General features: G+C 40.1%; 1 protein-coding gene across 3 annotated transcripts; it reads right to left on the reverse strand.

Moving 5' to 3' along the window:
- Positions 1-919: 919 nt before the first annotated feature.
- Positions 920-18791, reverse strand: GTSF1 (gametocyte specific factor 1). Of its 3 annotated transcripts, XM_080812442.1 has the most exons (10): positions 18717-18790; positions 18301-18436; positions 16819-16863; positions 11005-11105; positions 8591-8717; positions 8066-8149; positions 7537-7600; positions 5798-5892; positions 4674-4706; positions 920-2363 (listed from the first exon to the last, which is right to left on the reverse strand). In XM_080812442.1, exons 3-9 carry the CDS (start codon positions 16832-16834, stop codon positions 4690-4692), a joined length of 504 nt encoding a protein of 167 aa, XP_080668568.1. In that variant the 5' UTR covers positions 16835-16863; positions 18301-18436; positions 18717-18790; the 3' UTR covers positions 920-2363; positions 4674-4689. The 3 variants fall into 3 exon arrangements, with proteins under 3 accessions (XP_080668568.1, XP_080668567.1, XP_080668569.1); XM_080812441.1 differs by lacking the exon at positions 18301-18436 and having other exon boundaries at positions 18717-18791; XM_080812443.1 differs by lacking the exons at positions 4674-4706; positions 18301-18436 and having other exon boundaries at positions 2151-2363; positions 18717-18773.
- Positions 18792-19375: the final 584 nt, after the last annotated feature.

Here is a 19375-nt window from a genome sequence, read left to right on the forward strand (position 1 = left end):
TAAATCCAGATACTCTCCAGATACAGCTACCCAGAGAGCTCACCATCATCTTTACCTATACATGTTTATTCCTGGTGAGAACATTTGCAAACCACAATGGCAGTTCCAGAACCCCTACAGAGAAAGGCAATCTTCCAAAAAAGCAAATCCTCTCCTTGGGGAAGAGTATGAAGGCCCTGGATAAGATAGAAATGCAGGCCTCAAAGGCTCTCTGGGCTGAGCTTTTGAAAAACACCTCTGCATTTAACCTTTTAAACATTAACGCTTGACTTTAACTAACTGAAATTAAAACAATATTCAGCTGCTTACCTGTCCCCATTCCAAAGGGAGGGCATTCTCTGAAAAAGAGGGTCTCACAGGTAAGTAAGTTTCTCCTCCCCAATTTTTCTAGTTTTTGGGAATCCAAAAATTGTGAGCAAATTAAATCCAGACTAGTGAATTCTAGGCCCAATAAACATCCTACGCGGTCTCTGACAGCTCCTGGACCAAACTGGCTGCTTTAATCATTAGTTTACTGAAGAAACCACAGGATTGTTTATTTTGTGAGCTAACTAAATTAACACAGGTAGGCCTTCGCCTACAGTGAGTGCTACTCCCACTCAAAAAGGTCAGACCTTTTGTGATTTCTATTTGATTCCTTTGTTGAGTTGTATTCAAGCAGCTAATTCTTTGCAATGAGACTCTCAACCCTGCTTGTTTTCCCTAAACTAGGTAGGAGTTCTGGTTTCCAAGTGTAGTATAATAGTTTTGTTCCGTCATCACCCAAACAAAAGGGTTTTGTTCTTTCCAGTAGTGAGACAATTAAATAACCTTAAGTTGGTTTGAGGTATTGACTGATACACAAATAACCAGAATTAGTGGCATATTGGGTGTTTTTTTCCCTCCCTCAATACATTATCACCCTCTTTTTTTTTTTTTTAAAGATTTTATTTATTTGACAGAAATCACAAGTAGGCAGAGAGGCAGGCAGAGAGAGAGGAAGGGAAGCAGGCTCCCTGCTGAGCAGAGAGCCGGCTCGATCCCAGGACCCTGAGATCAAGACCTGAGCCAAAGGCAGAGGCTTTAACCCACTGAGCCACCCAGGCGCCCCTCATTATCACCCTCTTCAGAGGAAATGGTCTAGCTATTTACTTAAGATCACACAGCTAGAAGCAGAAATACCATTGTCCCCGGGCTATCCTGAAACCATTTTTAGGGCCTGCAACTAAACAGTTCTGCTTCTGTTAGGAGAGAACCCTGTGTTGTGTGAGTTTCATGAAAGAAGGCATTCCACAGGAGTCCACTCTCTCTTATCTGTTACTCCCCAAAATGCTACATAGATCATTTTTGAAATTATCAGTGTCCTTCATCCCAGCCCTTATCTATACCAGATACCCAATCCCTCTCCCTGCAAGACAGATTTAGAACCAAACCAAACCTGAAAAAAACAACCAACCAACCAACCAAAACAAAAACACAAAAATGCACAGATAATCCAAACAAACAACAACAACAACGAAAAACTTGGTCTGGGGAGATTATGAGGTTTCCTTGTAAGGGCCAACTAAACCCGGGGCTAGCAGAGCCTTGGGTGTTTCAGAAATCGAACTTTTTTTTTTTTTTTAGAAATCTAACTTCTTATACACACATTCCAGGAGAGTCAGCAGGGCCATCACACAGTAAAGGTTTGAAGCTTAATCAAATTTCACACATAGGTGGAAAGCCTATCTCTTCTCCACAAATACACTGTTCCTCTCCTCCATTCCAATCTTCACTCCTACATAATCTACACCTGGTCTGACAGCACAATTTCTAGCTGGAATGTGGGAGAGACGAAAGAAATAAAAGAAACCTGCTCTAGGTCGGAAATATGCAGGGAGCAAGGTGTTCTAAAGATTCTAAACAAGAATGGGGTGTTTTCCTATCTAAATGCTATCAACATCTTGAAGACTCTGGATAAGGAGATGTACTGATCAAAAAAGGACCATTCCTATAAATTTTTAAAAGAATCTATGTGTAACACAAATATATAGTTACTTTTTTCAACCCAAGTTTCTTGCCTGCTTTAGCTGGATCCTTAAGATAACTTTAAATAATTATGCTTCATTAATGTGAAATGAGATGTGATTTCTGATCTTGGGGTTGCAGGTACTTAACCAAACTATCAAGCTATCTATATTGATGCTTTATTTGAAACAGTTCTGAGTTTGAGGGTTCTTTTCTTGCATCAAATGAGTGAAGACTCAAAGCAGGGAAGAAAAAAAAAGGTACTTGTCAGTTTGAAAGTCACAGACAGTTTATCTTTCTATAATTAGATTAGGAGGAAAAACCACGAAGAACCCATTGGTAGCAGGAAGAAGCAAGAGTCTTCTAGGGTCTGGCATCTGCAAGGAAATGAGAGGAAAAAAAAAGTTCTTAGTTTCTTTCAGTGATAAAAACAATAACCACATCTGATAATATGCCATATAACTACAACCTGATTAACATCTCTTAGCTGAAGAATGTGACATTGCTAATGGCAGAACAGCAAGTACCTTCTGACTTCAGTACCACTAAGCACACAGAAACTTGTTAATTGAATCAAAAACGTTCTACAAAGAGATCACTGTACAATCCTGTGTCAACAGTTTCACGACTGAGAAGAAAATCAGGACTATCCATACAATTGACTTCTCCAGACAATTGTGGATTAATTTCAGCTAATGTATATTGATCTTTTTCTCTTCTCATATGCTCTATCTACTCATTAATTAGTAACATTTTTTGAGCTGTTACAACATACATTAGGGGAATAAAAATTAATATGACATCACCTGCTTTAAGACATTTATCTAGTAAAAAGTAGATTTGTTGATAAAAACAATGAGATAAAGCATATCAAGTGCAAGGTGAACAAACCCTCTTCATGTATGTGCATTCAAGAAAATCTTCACCAACACTTAAGTTCCTTAAGGGGATAAATCCTATCTTCTATTTCTTTTGTATCTTTCCAAAGAAGCTAGAGAACTCTGTAACAACTGGCATTCAAAAAATGATACTTTATTTTTATTAAGAGGATAAAAAAGTCTGTGGCTGTTTAAGGATTGTTACCTAACCTAGGATCATTTTTCTCTCCTGATTCCTCAAAGATTATACAGAAAAATACATTTTTAGCATGTAAAGCATTTAATAGTGAAAAGTTCCCAAGGAGAGAAGATGTCTAGTCTTAGGTATTAGAGATAGAAGCTTCTCCTAGGCTTTCACATTAATTTTTTTTTTTTTTTTAAGATTTGAGAGTGAGAGAGAGAAAGACACCATGCGCACATGTGTGAGTGGGGGCAGGGGCAGAGGGAGAAGGAAGCTGCCTTCTTGCTGAGCAGAGAGCCCGATGTGGGGCTTGATCCCAGAAACATGAGATCATGACCTGAGCCCAAATCAAGAGCTGGCTGCTTAACTGACTGAGCCATCCAGGTGCCCCTAGAATATTTTTTTCTTGTAATCTCTACACCCACTATGGGGCTCAAACTCACGACCCCAAGATTAAGAGTTGCATGCTTTCCTGAGTGAGCCAGCCAGATGCCCCCAGACCATTTGTATTAGGTAGTAATCCGTACTATATGAGAACCAAGCATCTTGGGCAGTGTGTTGGAGGAGGATTCAAAAAGTTCACCATTTATCCAGGTGCTGTGTGCTTTCCTGACACACCCCAGTGCTGTCCTGTCTCTTCCCCTTCTGGGGCCAAATCCGATTTTCTGGTTTCCACATGTATTGAACAATTTGACAAAATGTACCAAGAAAAATGGCTAGCATCTAGAAGCAACCCATAAATATCATTGTCCATAGTTAAGGTGTATTTACTTTTAGAATCTCTTTTCTGCTTCTCACCAGGAGAAACATCAGTTTAGGTATAAAATACACCCTAACTCACTGGAGATCCATCTGCTTCACTGTCCAGAGGAAGTGAATGAACTGGAAGGCAAGAGGCCAGTTACTCACTCATTAAATAAATATTCACAGAGGGCTTACTATCTGCAAGACAGTGAGGACACAGTCTCTTTCCTACCCTAACAATATTCCTTTTGGCAGGAGCAATATGGCTGAGCAACCTCAGCCAAGACAGCATTGGAAGAATCAAATTTGGCTCTTCCATAGTCACATAGGGTTACCTCAAGGAAAGGTTTCATCTTTAGAAAGTGAAAGATTTTAGTCTCTTCATACAGATTTTGTAAGATCTTGCGAAATCAAATATTCAGATAAGATCAACAGTGCAAGCTTCTTAGAGACCCCAAACTTTTAACTGCTCATTAAAAAGAGTATGAATTTTTTGCTGAGTGTTAAACTGTGCTGCACAGGGGAAGAATTGCAGAGCAGTGAAGCACAGCTGTCTAATTAATCTCAGTCCATTAAAAAGGCATGATAGATCTAGAATGTAACTTTGATTAAAAAAAAAAAGAAAAAGAAAAAGGAAAAAGGCAGTGTGTACTAACATTAGGGAAAACAACTTCGCATGTTAACAGAATTCTAATTTAACCAGTAAATGCCTATTCATTAGCGTGTAGAGCCATAACAGAAGCTATATACTTAAAAAACACAGGCACACACAAAGCTTTAATTTGATACCATAATCTGAAAGAAAATTGGACCCAAATTGCTTTATGTCCAGTTAAATCTTGCTACTATCTGAAGAGATAGTGAAATAAAACTGAAACACTTACTTGATGAGATATTCAGTTACTGTGCATTTCCATCTATGGAGTAGAAATATTTCAAAATAAATACACCATGAAAATTGAAATTCACTCCTTCCCCTATTCTTACTAAACACAAATGACTTATTCTTGGGGTATACGGAATTACAATATAAAAGTGAAAGAATTTAAAATTAGTGATTGGATTCTGTTCAAGAGCATGGAAAAGAATAGTTTATTACCTATCAAGCCTTTAGGCATATGATTTGGTGATCTCGTTTTTAGGGAAATTCAAGTACCCAAAGGAAAATATTTTAAAGGAAATCCTATAGCCACCTAAAAAATTAGCTCATAGCACAGACTGAATCAAGGGAATCTGAATTTTAAGGCAACATTAAGAAAGTATTTTTTTTAAAAGATTTTATTTATTCATTTGTCAGAGAGAGTGAGCACAGGCAGACAGAGAGGCAGGCAGTGGGAGAAGCAGGCTCCCCGCTGAGCAAGGAGCCCGATGTGGGACTTGATCCCAAGACCTTGGGATCATGACCTGAGCCGAAGGCAGCCACTTAACCAACTGAGCCACCCAGGCATCCCGAAGAAAGTTTGTATTAAGTAAAAATGATAGTATTTTGGGTGTTCCATATGTGGGAATTTATCAGGGTGATACGATATGAATTTAGTACCTATTTACTCCGCACAGCCTCTGATCTCCAGGGAAGACATTAGAAATTTCTTATGCTAGTTTCTATAACTTGTTACTTTCATTTTCTTTCTACTCATTTCCTTTTAGCTCTCTGCAATACAATTTCTAATCCCAGTTTCTACTGATATTATACCTTGAGTGTCAGGGATGAATTCCTACTACTCGATTTCAGTAGACTTCTCACTGTCTCCAAATTTACCCAAGGTATTTGATGTCAGTGGCCATCCCAGTTTGAAAATATTCTTTTGGAATATTTTTTTGTACTTCCTTATTCATAATTTCCTGTTACTAACCAGGGCAGGGACTAGGGTGAAGTGAGTGAGGTGCTCAGAATGCAAAATTTGAGGAGGTACTCACTCTTGGGGTCATGTGAGGTAATGAAGAATCAAGACCAACTGTATTCAGGACAATGAAAAGAGTAAAAGCATCTTGCCTTTATTTCACTTACTGTTTTTCCATGGCAGAACATACGGCAGAGACTTGGGAACACGCATGCCTGACGCCAGGTTACTCTTATGTTCCATAACTATGTTGCTTGCAGGGCTGCAAAAAAAAGAGACAAATTTGCCTATGCCAGCATATCTATATTCCTCAGGCAGGCACACACAAGACAATCAAAATGTGTTTTTTGTAATTTGGGGGAAAACAGCAAACTACATTCTGAAATGTAAACACATTTCCATCAAAACATTCTTGCAATTAGAATGATTACTACTTCTCTGAAAAGCTCACTGTTTTGTACAAGCATTAAGATGGGTCTCACCATTTTCATTTTCCAGAAATTGAGATAAACAGCAATGCCATCTACTGTTCAGCTGTATGACAGGCTCATCAGCTCACTCAATAAATGTAAGAGACAAAATAAAATGCCAAGACAACCAAGCCAAAGGCAACAAATCTCACAGAACTGAGGTAAAATTAAAATTGTACTATTAAAATTCATCTTGAAGTTTTTCCATCTTCGTGCACACACAAAATAAGGTACATGTACAATTACTAACTCATCTTTGGAGCTAAGAAATAAAAACTGATAAGCATTCTATTTGGGGAAAAAAATGAAGTCTTGCATCTCATTCCTTTGTTTTCTGATCCATAAATATTCTCATTTCTGAATATCTGAAACTTGATCTTTTTTTTTTTTTAAGATTTTATTTATTTATTTGTCAGAGACAGAGAGAGAGAGAGTGCGCGCGCACGTGCACAAGCAGGCAGAGGCGGAGAGAGAAGCAGGCTCCCTGCCAAGCAAGGAGCGTGATTCCGCACTCGATCCCAGGACCCTGGGATCATGATCCGAGCCGAAGGCAGCGGCTTAACCGACTAAGCCACCCAGGCATCCCTGAAACTTGATCTTTTAAGGTTTGAAGATGAAGTAGTAATGAGAAATCTCATAGATTTAAGTTAGATAGAGGGGTGCCTGGGTGGCTCAATTGGTTAAGTGGTTAAGTGTCTGACTCCTGATCTCAGATCAGGTTTTGATCTCGGGGTTATGAGTTCAAGCCCCACACTTAGATACAAATTAGATATAAAATCAGAGGAGATGCATTTTGTTCCCTACCCAATAGGTACTCTGGCTTGCCCAATTTCAAATCAAGAACTTTTAAGATTATTTTTCCTTAGACACTGATTACCCAGAGAAGTGTCATTGGAGAATTTTTTCAAAGTATTAAAATAATGCCAACTCAGCAAAAAACCCAACTTAGACATACGAATGTCTGGTGCCACTGTCTCTCTTGCTAGACTGTAAACTAGTATTTCTGTGTTCCCACAGGGATTAACACAAACCATGTGACCTTTTTATGAATCGAGGAATAAAGAAAAAAAATAACCCATCAAAACTATCTAAGTTACATGGGGCGCCTGGGTGGCTCAGTGGGTTAAAGCCTCTGCCTTCGGCTCGGGTCATGATCCCAGGGTCCTGGGATCGAGCCCCGCATCGGGCTCTCTGCTCAGCGGGGAGCCTGCTTCCTCCCCTCTCTCTCTCTCTGCCTGCCTCTCTGCCTACTTGTGATCTATGTCTGTCAAATAAAGAAATAGAATCTTTCAAAAAAAAAAAAAAAAAAACTATCTAAGTTACCACCAAGGAACATCATTAAGGAAAGAGACCAAACCATGCTTTGGTGGCTTCTTTTGGTACCAGAGCACTTGGATTTTGGGAGGCAGTGCTGGGAATGAGCCTATTTCATTTACCTGTTGTTGCCACAGTAGTTGGCTGTGCCCCAGACAAATGGGGTGCTGGTCTGTTCCCACAGATCTGCCAAAGAAAGCAAGACATAGTTTGTGGCATCCCTAGGTAAAACACCAGTTTATGCTAGTTGAATCTGTAAGTTGGGAAATAATACACCTAAGCTTAGAGAAGCAAGTAAAAATTGATCAAGCACCCTGCTGAAGTGACACAGTAGCAGGAATTTAATTGAAGGATATAAACACAAGCAACATAAATAATAATAAACGTGCCCAGTAACAACCAAACACAGATGGTACAACACAATTTATGGAAAAAGGCAGTTGTAAAGAAGTGCTTTTTCCAATCAAGAGGGATAGGCTGTTCCACATGTCTGCACAGTGATACAAATGTGCTCATTTTGGGGCCCAATAAAAATAATAAGGAGTTCTGAACATGGGATGCTCATAAAAAAGGAAAATCTTCCTTCTGCCTAAACCAAATGACTTGAGATTTAGACATTGTGGAAAAAAAAAAGATGTAGATACACTCTACCTTTATCCCAGTCTTCATCGCAAGGAGGGCACTGCCATGTGCTTTCAGCCAGAGTCTCTTGTCCAAGGTTCCTGGTTTGGTTGACTGCAAGATAATAAAGATTCTGATGTAAGAAGGGGACATCATCAGGTTATTATTTTTAAAGGGGTTAAGTGGCTTAAAAGGTTTCAGGGTAGCTTAATAGGTCTTTGTTTCTGAAAAACGGATGCTATGAAAGCTAAACAGAGGTCTTATCCCCTTGCTGACAGAAGAAAAAGAAGCAGAAACAAGGATGTTTACCATATTTATGGCAATAAAAGGATTTTTATTTTTAGATAAATTGGTAAGATGGATCAGGTTGTTCAGAAGAGAAAGCAGTCTGATAAACACAGCCTGACAACCTTTTATTGATGAGATAAAATACTCAAGGGCAGAAAGGTACTATTCTTCTGAAATGATGAAAGCCAAAAATCAAGCTGACAACGGAGCATAATACAAATCGGAAGGGGCTAACCTGTAGGATGGAAACCTTTCAGCTAGTCTTACCAACATCCTGCTCAATACAACTTTTATCATCACAGCTTGAGATATGATGACTGATTTCAGCCCGAGGAACCTGGTGACGAGCATTGAAGGGACAAGTAGCCAATTTGTTTGCGACATCAGGATGATTCTGTGGAAAAAAATTAAGGGGTCTGTCAATTCTTTGATTCTCTTTAGATTCAAAGGGAGTGGCCTAGCCTTACTCTATAAATGACTCCCCTAAAATCTCGCAATAAACTTGCCGCTTAACTGTGGTAGGTAAACTCACGGTAGAAAATTAAGAGGGAATGAATTATTTCTCACTCACACAGACTGTACAGATAACTCAAACTCATCAAAATGTAAGCTTCTTTCTTATGCTCGTAGAGACTGACAACACAGATACTGAGTTTACAGTGGCTTTTATAAGGGAGTAAATAGTGAATTTAAGATTGGTTATTTATTTATTTATTTAAAGATTTTATTTACTTATTTGACAGAGAGAGGGACAGTGAGAGAGGGAACACAAGCAGGGGGAGTGGGAGAGGGAGAAGGGATCTTGACCTGAGCTGAAGGCAGCAGATGCTTAATGACTGAGCCAGCCAGGCACCCCAGGTTTGGTTATTTGAACCACATTTCTCAGGGTCCCAAGACTCTGGCAGAACAGCCTATAATGGTGGAACTCTCTGGATGTCTCTGAAGGGTGATATTCAGGAAACAGTAACAAGAAAACCTACTCTTCGTCTGTACTGCAGTCCAGCCCTGCTATTGCCACGCAACAGTGCTGGCAAACAGCTGTGGGGAGGGAGCCCTAGAAGAAGCTGGCTGAGGAGTTTTCAGATTAACACAGGGATGCTTATTTAAAGTAACGGTGCCTGAAATGGGGCTGTGGAAAATTTGATCTTTATTTCAGCTATTTCATTAAGGAAAAGCCCAAATGGGAGAGGCTGCTTGCTGATCAGGTTCTTTATTTTAAGACAAAACCAAAAAACCGAAAGTGCTTAGTATCACCCAAATCCTACTGGAAGCATATCAGGTATTAAGAAGTTGATTTATTAGAAGGAACAAAACATTTATCACAAATTATACTCAAAAGAGTAAAAATAATGTGAAGTGGGAGGACGCTAAGAAAAAACAGAGGATGAAGAAAATTATGAGGGCAGTTACCTCCATGATTTTCATAAGGGATACTGAGCTTTCCAGTGCACAGAGTTTTGCAGTCAAAGATTAAGAGCTTTAGAAGAGGGGAGTGAAAGGGGTGCCTGGGTGGCTCAATTGGTTAAGCATCTGACTCTTGATTTCAGCTAAGGTCATGATCTCTTGGTCCTGAGATGAAGCCCTGGGTTGGGCTCTGAGCTGGGCATGGAGACTACCTAAGATTCTCTTTCTCTCTCCTTCTCCTTCTGCTCCTTCTCCCTCTGCTCCTTCTCCCTCTGCTCCTCCGATCCTTCGCTCCTCCCCCCAAAGTGCACGTGCTTTCTTGCTCTCTCAACAAAGGAAAAAAGTGAGTTAAAGAAAATGTGTTTTTATTGCTTGGTTTTCTTTCTCGACCTTTGTCCTTGGGGACATGTTTGGAATCCTAGGGGAAGAAGTTGTGGTGGGATCTGCTGGCCCACATTACCCAGGTTCAAATTTAAGGGATCTTTGCTCTAGAGATTTAAAAGAGCTGGAGAAATGATCAACAATGGCATGATAATCATGTCATTAGGACTGCAAAAGAACACACTTTAAAGGATGTTAATGCATACATGAATTGTATGCAGTTTGGATTAAATACCAAAAATGCTGTCCAAGCATAAATTCTGCAGACCTTTGGCCTTTGTATCTGACATCTGTATTCTAACAATCCTTACAAGTGCCTCAATTAGTCTACCAGCTTTGAAGTAGTTTATGTCATCTAAGACTACAAAAGAGTGACCAGAAAAAAAAAACTCTGCTTAGTTGTCTCCTACCCCCACCAAAAGGTGCTTCAACTAAAGACTGAAACTTGGAGAAACCATTATTTTTAGGAATAATCTAACCTCTAGCTGCTCAACTTCTCTAAAAATTCCAAACAAAAAGAAATTAAAGATAAATGTATTATGGCACTCAACCCTTATCAGGACAACGAACACATCGAATTCACAAGGCAAAAGGTATTTCTCATTGCTAGCCAACATTAGTGTTTCCTCTGTTTTATAAAGTGTGAGAAGTGTATATAGAGGGCGCTCTGTCACTAGTTAGGTAGAAAAAAACAGAAATAAGAAAAAACTTATGTACCCAAAGAAATGAACTCATTTCTATAAATTCAGCATTTAACACAGAAGTGTTAATGCCCAAACGAAGTCCGGCATTAAATTAAAACATTTTTGCTAAAATTATATGATACTGACAAAATTTGGCTTTTTAAAAGAACTCAAGAGGTCATTACAAGGCAAATTATGAAAATAATGTCTTACCTTTCTGCACTTGATAAGATGATAAGGAAACCTGCAGGCCCTGATCTGGTGGTTTTTATCATAGGGGCATTGTAATAGCTTTTCAGGGTCCAGGGAATCGACTGAAAGAGAGAAGGGTAGGATAAACATATAGCTTAAGCTTTACACCTTTGTAAAACCACAGTATTCCAGGCACACTGGATTTTTCAACAGAATCTACAAGAATAGAACAAGACAGTCTTAACAACAACTTGGAATTAAAAAAAAAAGGGTGACTAAACATTTAAACAAGAAAACGTAACTCCAAGATAAAACTGTATTACCAAGAAATCTTCATAAGTACAGCGAAACAAGCTATCATGGGATAGGATCTTGGTTCATATTTAGTTGTATATAAATTCATTTTACACTAAAGGTAACCAACAATGAAAAGAACAATAAAGTTACATGAAATGATATCCTCTTTTTCTTCCTAGAAGTGCTAATTCAGTGTCATTCTTATGTCTAGCTAGCCTAACCAAAGCCTCTCAACCAGTATGCTAAAGTTAGAATGGATGGTGTGCCCATATATTGATGCGGGGTACCTCAGCACACATGCCTCCTGTCCCCCACCAGTCACTTCTAGGGCAAGTTAAGGGCAAGTAATCCCCTTTGCCAGCACTCTTGCCTATTTACTAGTATGTTATGACATGAAAAAAGATCAGTTATAAGCTCTATGGAAGCTTGATAGATGATTTCTTTTTCATCTGTCTGCTTGGACTTATTACTATAAGTAGTTCTTGACCTTGATTACTCTAGATACCTCTCAAAAGAAACCAATACCTCTATCAGATAGGGTGGTTTTATTTTTCATAGTTTGGCACACAGATGAGAAAAAAATCAGAGAATTCTTTAATCTAGTGATTATCAAGTTAGACAGATGAAAAAATAATCTGCAAAAACAGAACGTGCTAAGTTTTTTGTTTTGTTTTTTTAGATTTTTATTTATTTATTTGACAGAGAGATCACACGTAGGCAGAGAGAGAGAGAGAGAGAGAGAGAGGAGGAAGCAGGCTCCCTGCTGAGCAGAGAGCCCAATGTGGGGCTCGATCCCAGGACCCTGGGATCATGACCTGAGTCGAAGGCAGAGACTTAACCCACTGAGCCACCCAGGCGCCCAGAACATGCTAAGTTTAAGACAACTGCAGACATATGGGGATGCTCTGTGAAAGAAAGCCTCTAACCTAGATCATTCTACTTAAAACTTCCCTTAGAAGACTATACTTTCAGAAATCATCTCTATAGTTACTAAACAAGTTTCTCTAAATGTGTAAAGCTAAGCGTAGGCTTTACAAATTTTAGCAAGCTTGATTAAGGAAGGGAAATTAAATGGTTAAACACATTCTCAGTATATTATGGGGACAAAAGGTGACCTAATAAAATGCTGTTACCATCATTGAAGGCAAAGATAAAAGTGAAATAAGATAAACAATTCACATTTGATAAGGAGCTTATAAACCAGGAGACTGCTATGAGAATCAGAAGCCAGTGGGGAATTGAAACAGACCGTTTCACTGGAGGAGTGGTAAACATGGAATAAATTGCTAAACATGATCGTGATGCAAATGAGCCAGAAAGGTGATCTGAAGGACAGAATGAATAGGAAGGAAAAGTCTTAGAGGACAAGCAAGTTTATTTTGCCAACCAGGCTCATCCTGACCAGCAATTTTTTCACATTTCTGAGGCTTCAGGACACCCAGGGACAGTTTACAGATAAAATTCTTATTACTTTCCCTTCATTTAATCCTTTCCATCACGAGCAAATGTTAGGCCATCTCAGCAGCTGACAGACTAGACATACCTTATGATTCATACACATTATGCTGCCCATACAGTGACATATATCAGAGTTGGTAATGATGACTTCCTACCATAATGTTTTACTTCTTGGCCTCTGGTAACTTAGGTTAGCTCTAAACTGTTTTTCTAGATTAAAAAAGTTTTATTTTATTTTTAACTAAAAAAATTTTAATGGTGACAAATATACATAACATATAACTTACTATCTTAATCAATTTTAAGTGCATAGTTTGACAGTGTTAAGCATAGTCACATTGTTATGCAACCAGTTTCCAGACTTTTTCATCTTGCAAAACTGAAACTCAATACCCATTAAGCAATAATTCCCTATTCTCTCCTCTCCCCAATCCCTGGCAACCAATAATTCCACTTCTTGTTTCTATGAATCTGACTATTTCAGATATTTCATATAAGTAAAATCACAGTGTAAGTCTTTTTTGACTGACTTATTTCATTTAGCATAATGTTCTCAAGATTCAACCATATTGTTGCATGTGACAGGATTTCCTGTACCTATTTTGCTATTTGCTTTTTTTCTTTAAGTTTTTATTTATATTTTTTAGTAATCTCCACCCCCAGGACAGGGCTTGATCTCATGACCCTGAGATCAAGAGTTGTATGTGCCTTCAACTGAGCCAGCCAGGTGTCCGCCTTTTTTTTTTTTAACTTAATATATCTTGGAGCTCCTTCTATGTCAGGATATAAAAAGAATATTAAAAAACAAATAAACCAAAAACCCCAAACCAAACCAAACAGGAATACTTCAGTGCTGCATATGGATGTGCCATGGATTCTTTTTCTTTTTCTTTTTTTAGATTTTATTTATTTGAGAATGAGAGAGAGAGAGAGAGAGAGAGAGAGAGAGAGAATCAGAGGGGAGAGGGTCAGAGGGAGAAGCAGACTCCCCACTGAGCAGGGAGCACAATGCAGGACTTGATCCTGGGACTCCGGGATCATGACTAGAGCTGAAGGCAATTGCTTAACCAACTGAGCCACCCAGGTGCCCATGTGCCATGGATTCTTAATCATTTCTCTTACTGATGGACATTTAGAGGTCATTTCCAGTTTTTTACTGTTATATAAAATGCTGTGACTAACAATCTGGTAAATACTGGTGTTCTAGGAGTATTTCTCTTGGGCAGATACCCAAAAGCGCTGCATTGAGGTCTATGTGCATTTAAAGTAACAAATACTTTGTACTTGTAATAAATACTATCAAACTGCTCATCACAAATTCTATCTGGCTTTTTGGGAATACAACTTAATTGCGGAAACAGAGTAGGCCCTGTGGACAAGCTCTCTCCAAAACCACAGACTCAAACGTTTCTCACACCTTGATAGGGCCTGAAACCCAGGGGGAGAAATGGAGGAAACTTCATAGAAATAGGAAAGAAGACCTGACAAAAGTTTCATCAGTTAAGAGGTACAGTCCCAAACAGAAGCTGGAGATCTTTGGATCAGATTAAGATTATAGTTTAAGGACGCCTGGGTGGCTCAGTTGGTTAGGCAACTGCCTTCGGCTCAGGTTATGATCCCGGAAGTCCTCGGATGGAGTCCCATATCAGGCTCCCAGCTCCGCGGGGAGTCTCCTTCTCCCTCTGACCTTCTCCCATCTCATGTTCTCTCTCTCTCTCTCTCTCAAATAAATAAATAAAATCTTAAAAAGAAAAAAGATTATAGTTTAAGGTCAATTTGGGAGGAAGGTCAAGTACATCCTAAGGCAGTGTTAAATTACTTGGGGTCTGTGTTAAAACGCAGATTCTGATTCAAAAGGTCTGGGAAAGGGCCCAGAGAGTGTGCATTTCTAACAACTCCCATGTGACTTTTTTTTTTTTTTTAAAGATTTTATTTATTTATTTGACAGACATATCACAAGTAGGCAGAGAGGCAGGCAGAGAAAGAGAGAGAGGGGGGAAGCAGGCTCCCCGCTGAGCAGAGAGCCTGACACGGGCTCGATCCCAGGACGCCGGGATCATGACCTGAGCTGAAGGCAGCGGCCTTAACCCACCGAGCCACCCAGGCGCCCCCCAGGTGATATTTTTCTAAGAAAAGAAATTATAGCTGAAAAAAGTAAAGAATGAGAGACATAAAGGGAAGTTGTTGCTTTCTAATTTAATACAGAGTAGTAAGCTTCCAGGAATAAATATAAATCTACCTATGTCACATGGAATTCCAGGTTTACATTAAAGTATCTTTTTAAAATATTTTGCCTATTGGGATGCCTGGGTGGCTCAGTTTGTTAAGCGGCTGCCTTTGGCTTAGGTGGTGATCCCAGGGTCCTGGGATTGAGTTCCACATCCGGCTCCTGGCTCAGCAGAGAGCTTGCTTCTCCCTCCCACTCTGCCTGCTGCTCTCCCTGCTTGAACTCTCTCTCTCTCTCTGTTAAATGAATAAATAAAACCTTAAAAAAAATTCTTTTTTTTTTTTTAAAGATTTTATTTATTTATTTGACAGATCACAAGTAGGCAGAGAGGCAGGCAGAGAGAGAAGGGAGGAAGCAGGCTCCCCGTTGAGCAGAGAGCCCGATGCGGGGCTCGATCCCAGGACGCTGGGATCACGACTTGAGCTGAAGGCAGCGGCTTTAACCCACTGAGCCACCCAGGCGCCCCCCCTTAAAAAAATTCTTAAAAAAAAAATAAAAAATAAAACATTTTTCCTATTTATTTGAGAGTGAGAGAGAGAGTGAGAGAGCATACAAGCAAGGAGAGGGGCAGAGGGAGAAGCAGGCTCCCCACCAAGCAGGGAGCCCCATACAGGGCTCAATCCCAGGACTCTGGGATCATGACCCAAGCTGAAGGTAGACACCTAACCGACTGAGCCATCCAGGTGGCCAACATTAATATATCTTAAGAAAAATTAAGGAGGTAGGGGAGGGAGCCCTAAGGCAGACCAAGGAGAATCAGTCTTCTAGATCAATGATTCTCAAAGTGTGGTCCTCAGATCAGTAGCCTCAACTGAGAACATGTTAGAATTGCAAATTGCTGGGTCCCAGACCTAAATCAGAAATTCTGGGGGTAAACAAAAACAACAACAAAACACACAAAAAACCCCAAACCAACCAAACAAACAAACAAATAAATTCTGGGTTAAGTCCAGCAAGCTAGTTTTAACAAACTCCCCAGGTGATCTTGCTGCATGCTCAAGTTTGAGAATCTCTGATATAGATATTCAATGAAGACTATTTCCATATGAATATCGGTGATTAAGATTCTTTGAAGGTAGACTGGAACTAAAAAATACCCTTTAGTTGGAACTTATTAACTCCAAAGAGACTCTGAACAATGCAGCAAAGTAAGAAACAAAGTAGGCCCTGTTGTCAAGTTTCATCCACTCACTGATGCCATTGCTCCTTAAACTTGGTCAGGGTCTAGAAACCGTAGTGCCTTATGGTATCCAGTGTGGCACTGCTTATGAATGATGTGTGACTCTCTCCCTAACTATGTCACCTCGGGCAAATCAGTTAATCCAGGTTCTGTTTTCTCAGATGTAAAATCCAAACATTAAATGAAATGATCTTTTCAGTCTTTTGTTTCTACATTTGTATTATTCTAGATGCTAGCTTTCTTCTGACTTCTTGGGCCATCTAAGATTCCTGGATCACTTGAGAAATAAGAACTCTTCGTAGGATTTCTTTAACCCCAAGAACTCAATGTATATCGGGCATTATTAGGAAAATCATATTGTCCCTCAAAATAGAAAACAGAGGTTATAGTTACTATCCCCTTGTCTTTAATAGGAGAAACTGAAGTTCTGAGAAATTATGTTTCATTTAATAAAAATATAGTTTAACACAGATGACCCAACTGTAGCCTTTTCAAAGCTTGATAAATTTCAAGTGTCTTATTTCAAATTTGGGAACTTCTCTACCACCATACAGACAACCTCAGCAGTTGACGAGAAATGTGAATCTTTCCAAACACACTAAGAGTCTTGTCAGACTTAAAACTATATGTAAGGAATTTAACTTATTCTCTAAAAACAGTAAGAAGTACATACTGTAAGTTTCTTCCATGTTGGAAATGAAGAAGCTGAATCCAAGCGCTGAGGGGGGAAAAAAGCAGTGGTTCAGTAAATAGGACTACTAATTTAAAGTGTATTCAGGTGATAAGATAGTGTACTTTAAGTGTCATTACAACAACCTGTCACTGTTTACCATCCATCAGGGTTGGTATTTAACATTAAAGGGGGGCAAGTCAAGACCACAAGAGTACTACTATTTAAACTTTAGGATAAACGTAAGAATAAGGTACTGTTTTAAAGCTCTCCTCTGAAGTTCTTAAAAATACAGGATGGGCAGGCTGCCAGTCTTGCTCTCTCCTGGCACCTGGGAATGCTGGAAGTCTAGGTCCACCAGTATGCACTCAGTCCATCCAATAAGCCCAGAGACATTGCTAGCTTATTATTTAAAAAAAAATATTTTACTTATTTATTTGAGAGAGAAAGAGTGAGAGCATGAGCCGTGGGGAGTAGGGAATGGGAGAAGCAGACTCCCTGCTGAGCAGGGAGCTTGATTTGGGGGCCCCATGCCAGGACTTAGATCATAACCTGAGCTGAAGGTAGTCTCCTGACTGAGCCACCCAGGTGCCCCTAGCTTACTAGTTCTATGACTTTTCTAAATATGATCAGGAAGTGTCACACTTACTCCAGTGATGCTTCACCTCCCCTCTCCTCCACCAATCCCATATACAAAAATGGACAGACTTTAGGTTAAATCTCTCGTTAGTACTCACTCCCTCTAAGCACCGAGGGAAAACTTCTGATTGTTAGGATTTCAAGACTATCCATTTTATGGGTAATACAGTAATAAAAGAACAAGTCTGTAACAGAAATGTGGAAGATAAAAGACAAGAAATGATCCTGTAGTTTGAATCCTCTTCTACCGAAGGTCTCCCTCTATTTAGCACCGTGATTAAATAAACTAATCATTATGTGAAAAAACTGAATTTATATAAAACCATTCTCATAGGAAACTTCTGAAAATTAGCTAGGTTTACAGTTGTTGTCTCTAGGGAAAGCTCTCCTTTGGCCCATCTTACAGTTCCACACCCCTTCCCCCCATTCTATGACATAAGCAGCCCTGGAATCTGTGGTAGGAAATACAAGTGATCAGCTGGAACTCTAGTTTGGTAATTTGCCACACAGCCCATTTGTTAATGACATTTACTAACGAAACTGCTGTAAAAATTTTTTTTCATGCCTGGATTAAGAAATTCTGACCTTCCTTTTGACAACATATACTTTACACTTTTTCATTAAATATAAGAGGTTTGGAAGGAAGAACCAAGTATTATGTTCCTTGATTTTAAGGTATTTAGAGGAACAATCAGCACGAGATTCAGCAACTTACAGAAAGCCAGCCTAAACTGTGGGGGCAAAGAGCTAATTACAGTAGATTCAGGGCACTGAAATCCACAGCTTCATCATTCAGCCGTATCCACTGAAGTATCTTCCGTACCAAACTGTTAGGCGATTCTTTACCTTTTCCCTAGTACTAGACCGCAGTGAAACGGATAAATTACGCGATGCAGTCAAGTCTGGGGGCTGGATGTAGTCTGAAGCAACTGGTTAAACTCTTAACAGAGCTGGGGTCTCGGTAAAACAATCCTTTTTCTTCCTTCAAACAAAACAATCAGAGGAGATTTAAGCAATGGGACTAAACAGGAGGTGGGGAAGGTGGTTAACTTAAAACAATGTACACAAAGGAGGCAGGGAGGCCCTCGAGGGGGCAGGCGGTGGCTGGACCACGCGAAGCCGAAACAGCAGCGCTGAGAACCCACAAGGCCCAAGGCTACAGGCTGGCGGAAAGGGAAGACATTAGATGGTGAAGGTATCCCAGGACCCTAAAGGTGAGTTGTTCCCCAAGCCGGGGAGTGGGGGGGGAACGCCTTTATTACCTCGGTCCACACACGTTCTCTCCACAGCCGCTTTCTCCCCGCATCCGCGCCCCAGCAACGCTCACTTCCGCCCCTGACGTTAGGGGGTGGGGCCCCAACTTCCTATGACGCTGGTCTTGGCTCCTCCGGAGCGTGGGTACCCTGGGCCCCCCCTCCCAGGCCTTCCAGGGCCACGGCGCTTTGGCCAGTTCTGACTCTTCCCGCTCCACCTCCTCGGGCTATTCTCCTCTTTCAGCCCCTGCTCGTTGGGTCTCCGGAATAATAGTGTCCTTGCGTGGGTGGAACTCACGCAAAGCCTTCCCTGCGCTTTGTGGCGGCCATCTTAGGAGAGAGAATGAGGGTTTAGATATGGGCACCGGGCAGGGGAAGGGGACTGGCTGGGGTCGGTTGCTGGCTGGAAGGAAGTCTTGTTTGTGGAAGTTGTCTAGCTAGAAGTGTAATTTGGATTTTGAAGGGACGGAAGAAGCTCTTTGTAGAAGAGCCAAAATAACCAAGGAGGGGAAGTAGTTTTCAAAGTTTAGCAAACATTGTAGAATCTTAAAATTCAAACGTCAGTAATAGTATCTAAGAATGCTTGGAGGAAGGATGCCCTAGTTAGATTAAAGGGAGTCAGAGTTGAGGAGAGAACTCAATGCTCAATGAAGAGTTGGGAGAGGTGA

Source organism: Martes martes, assembly GCF_963455335.1.
Source record: "Martes martes genome assembly, chromosome: 8".
NCBI lineage: Eukaryota > Metazoa > Chordata > Mammalia > Carnivora > Mustelidae > Martes > Martes martes.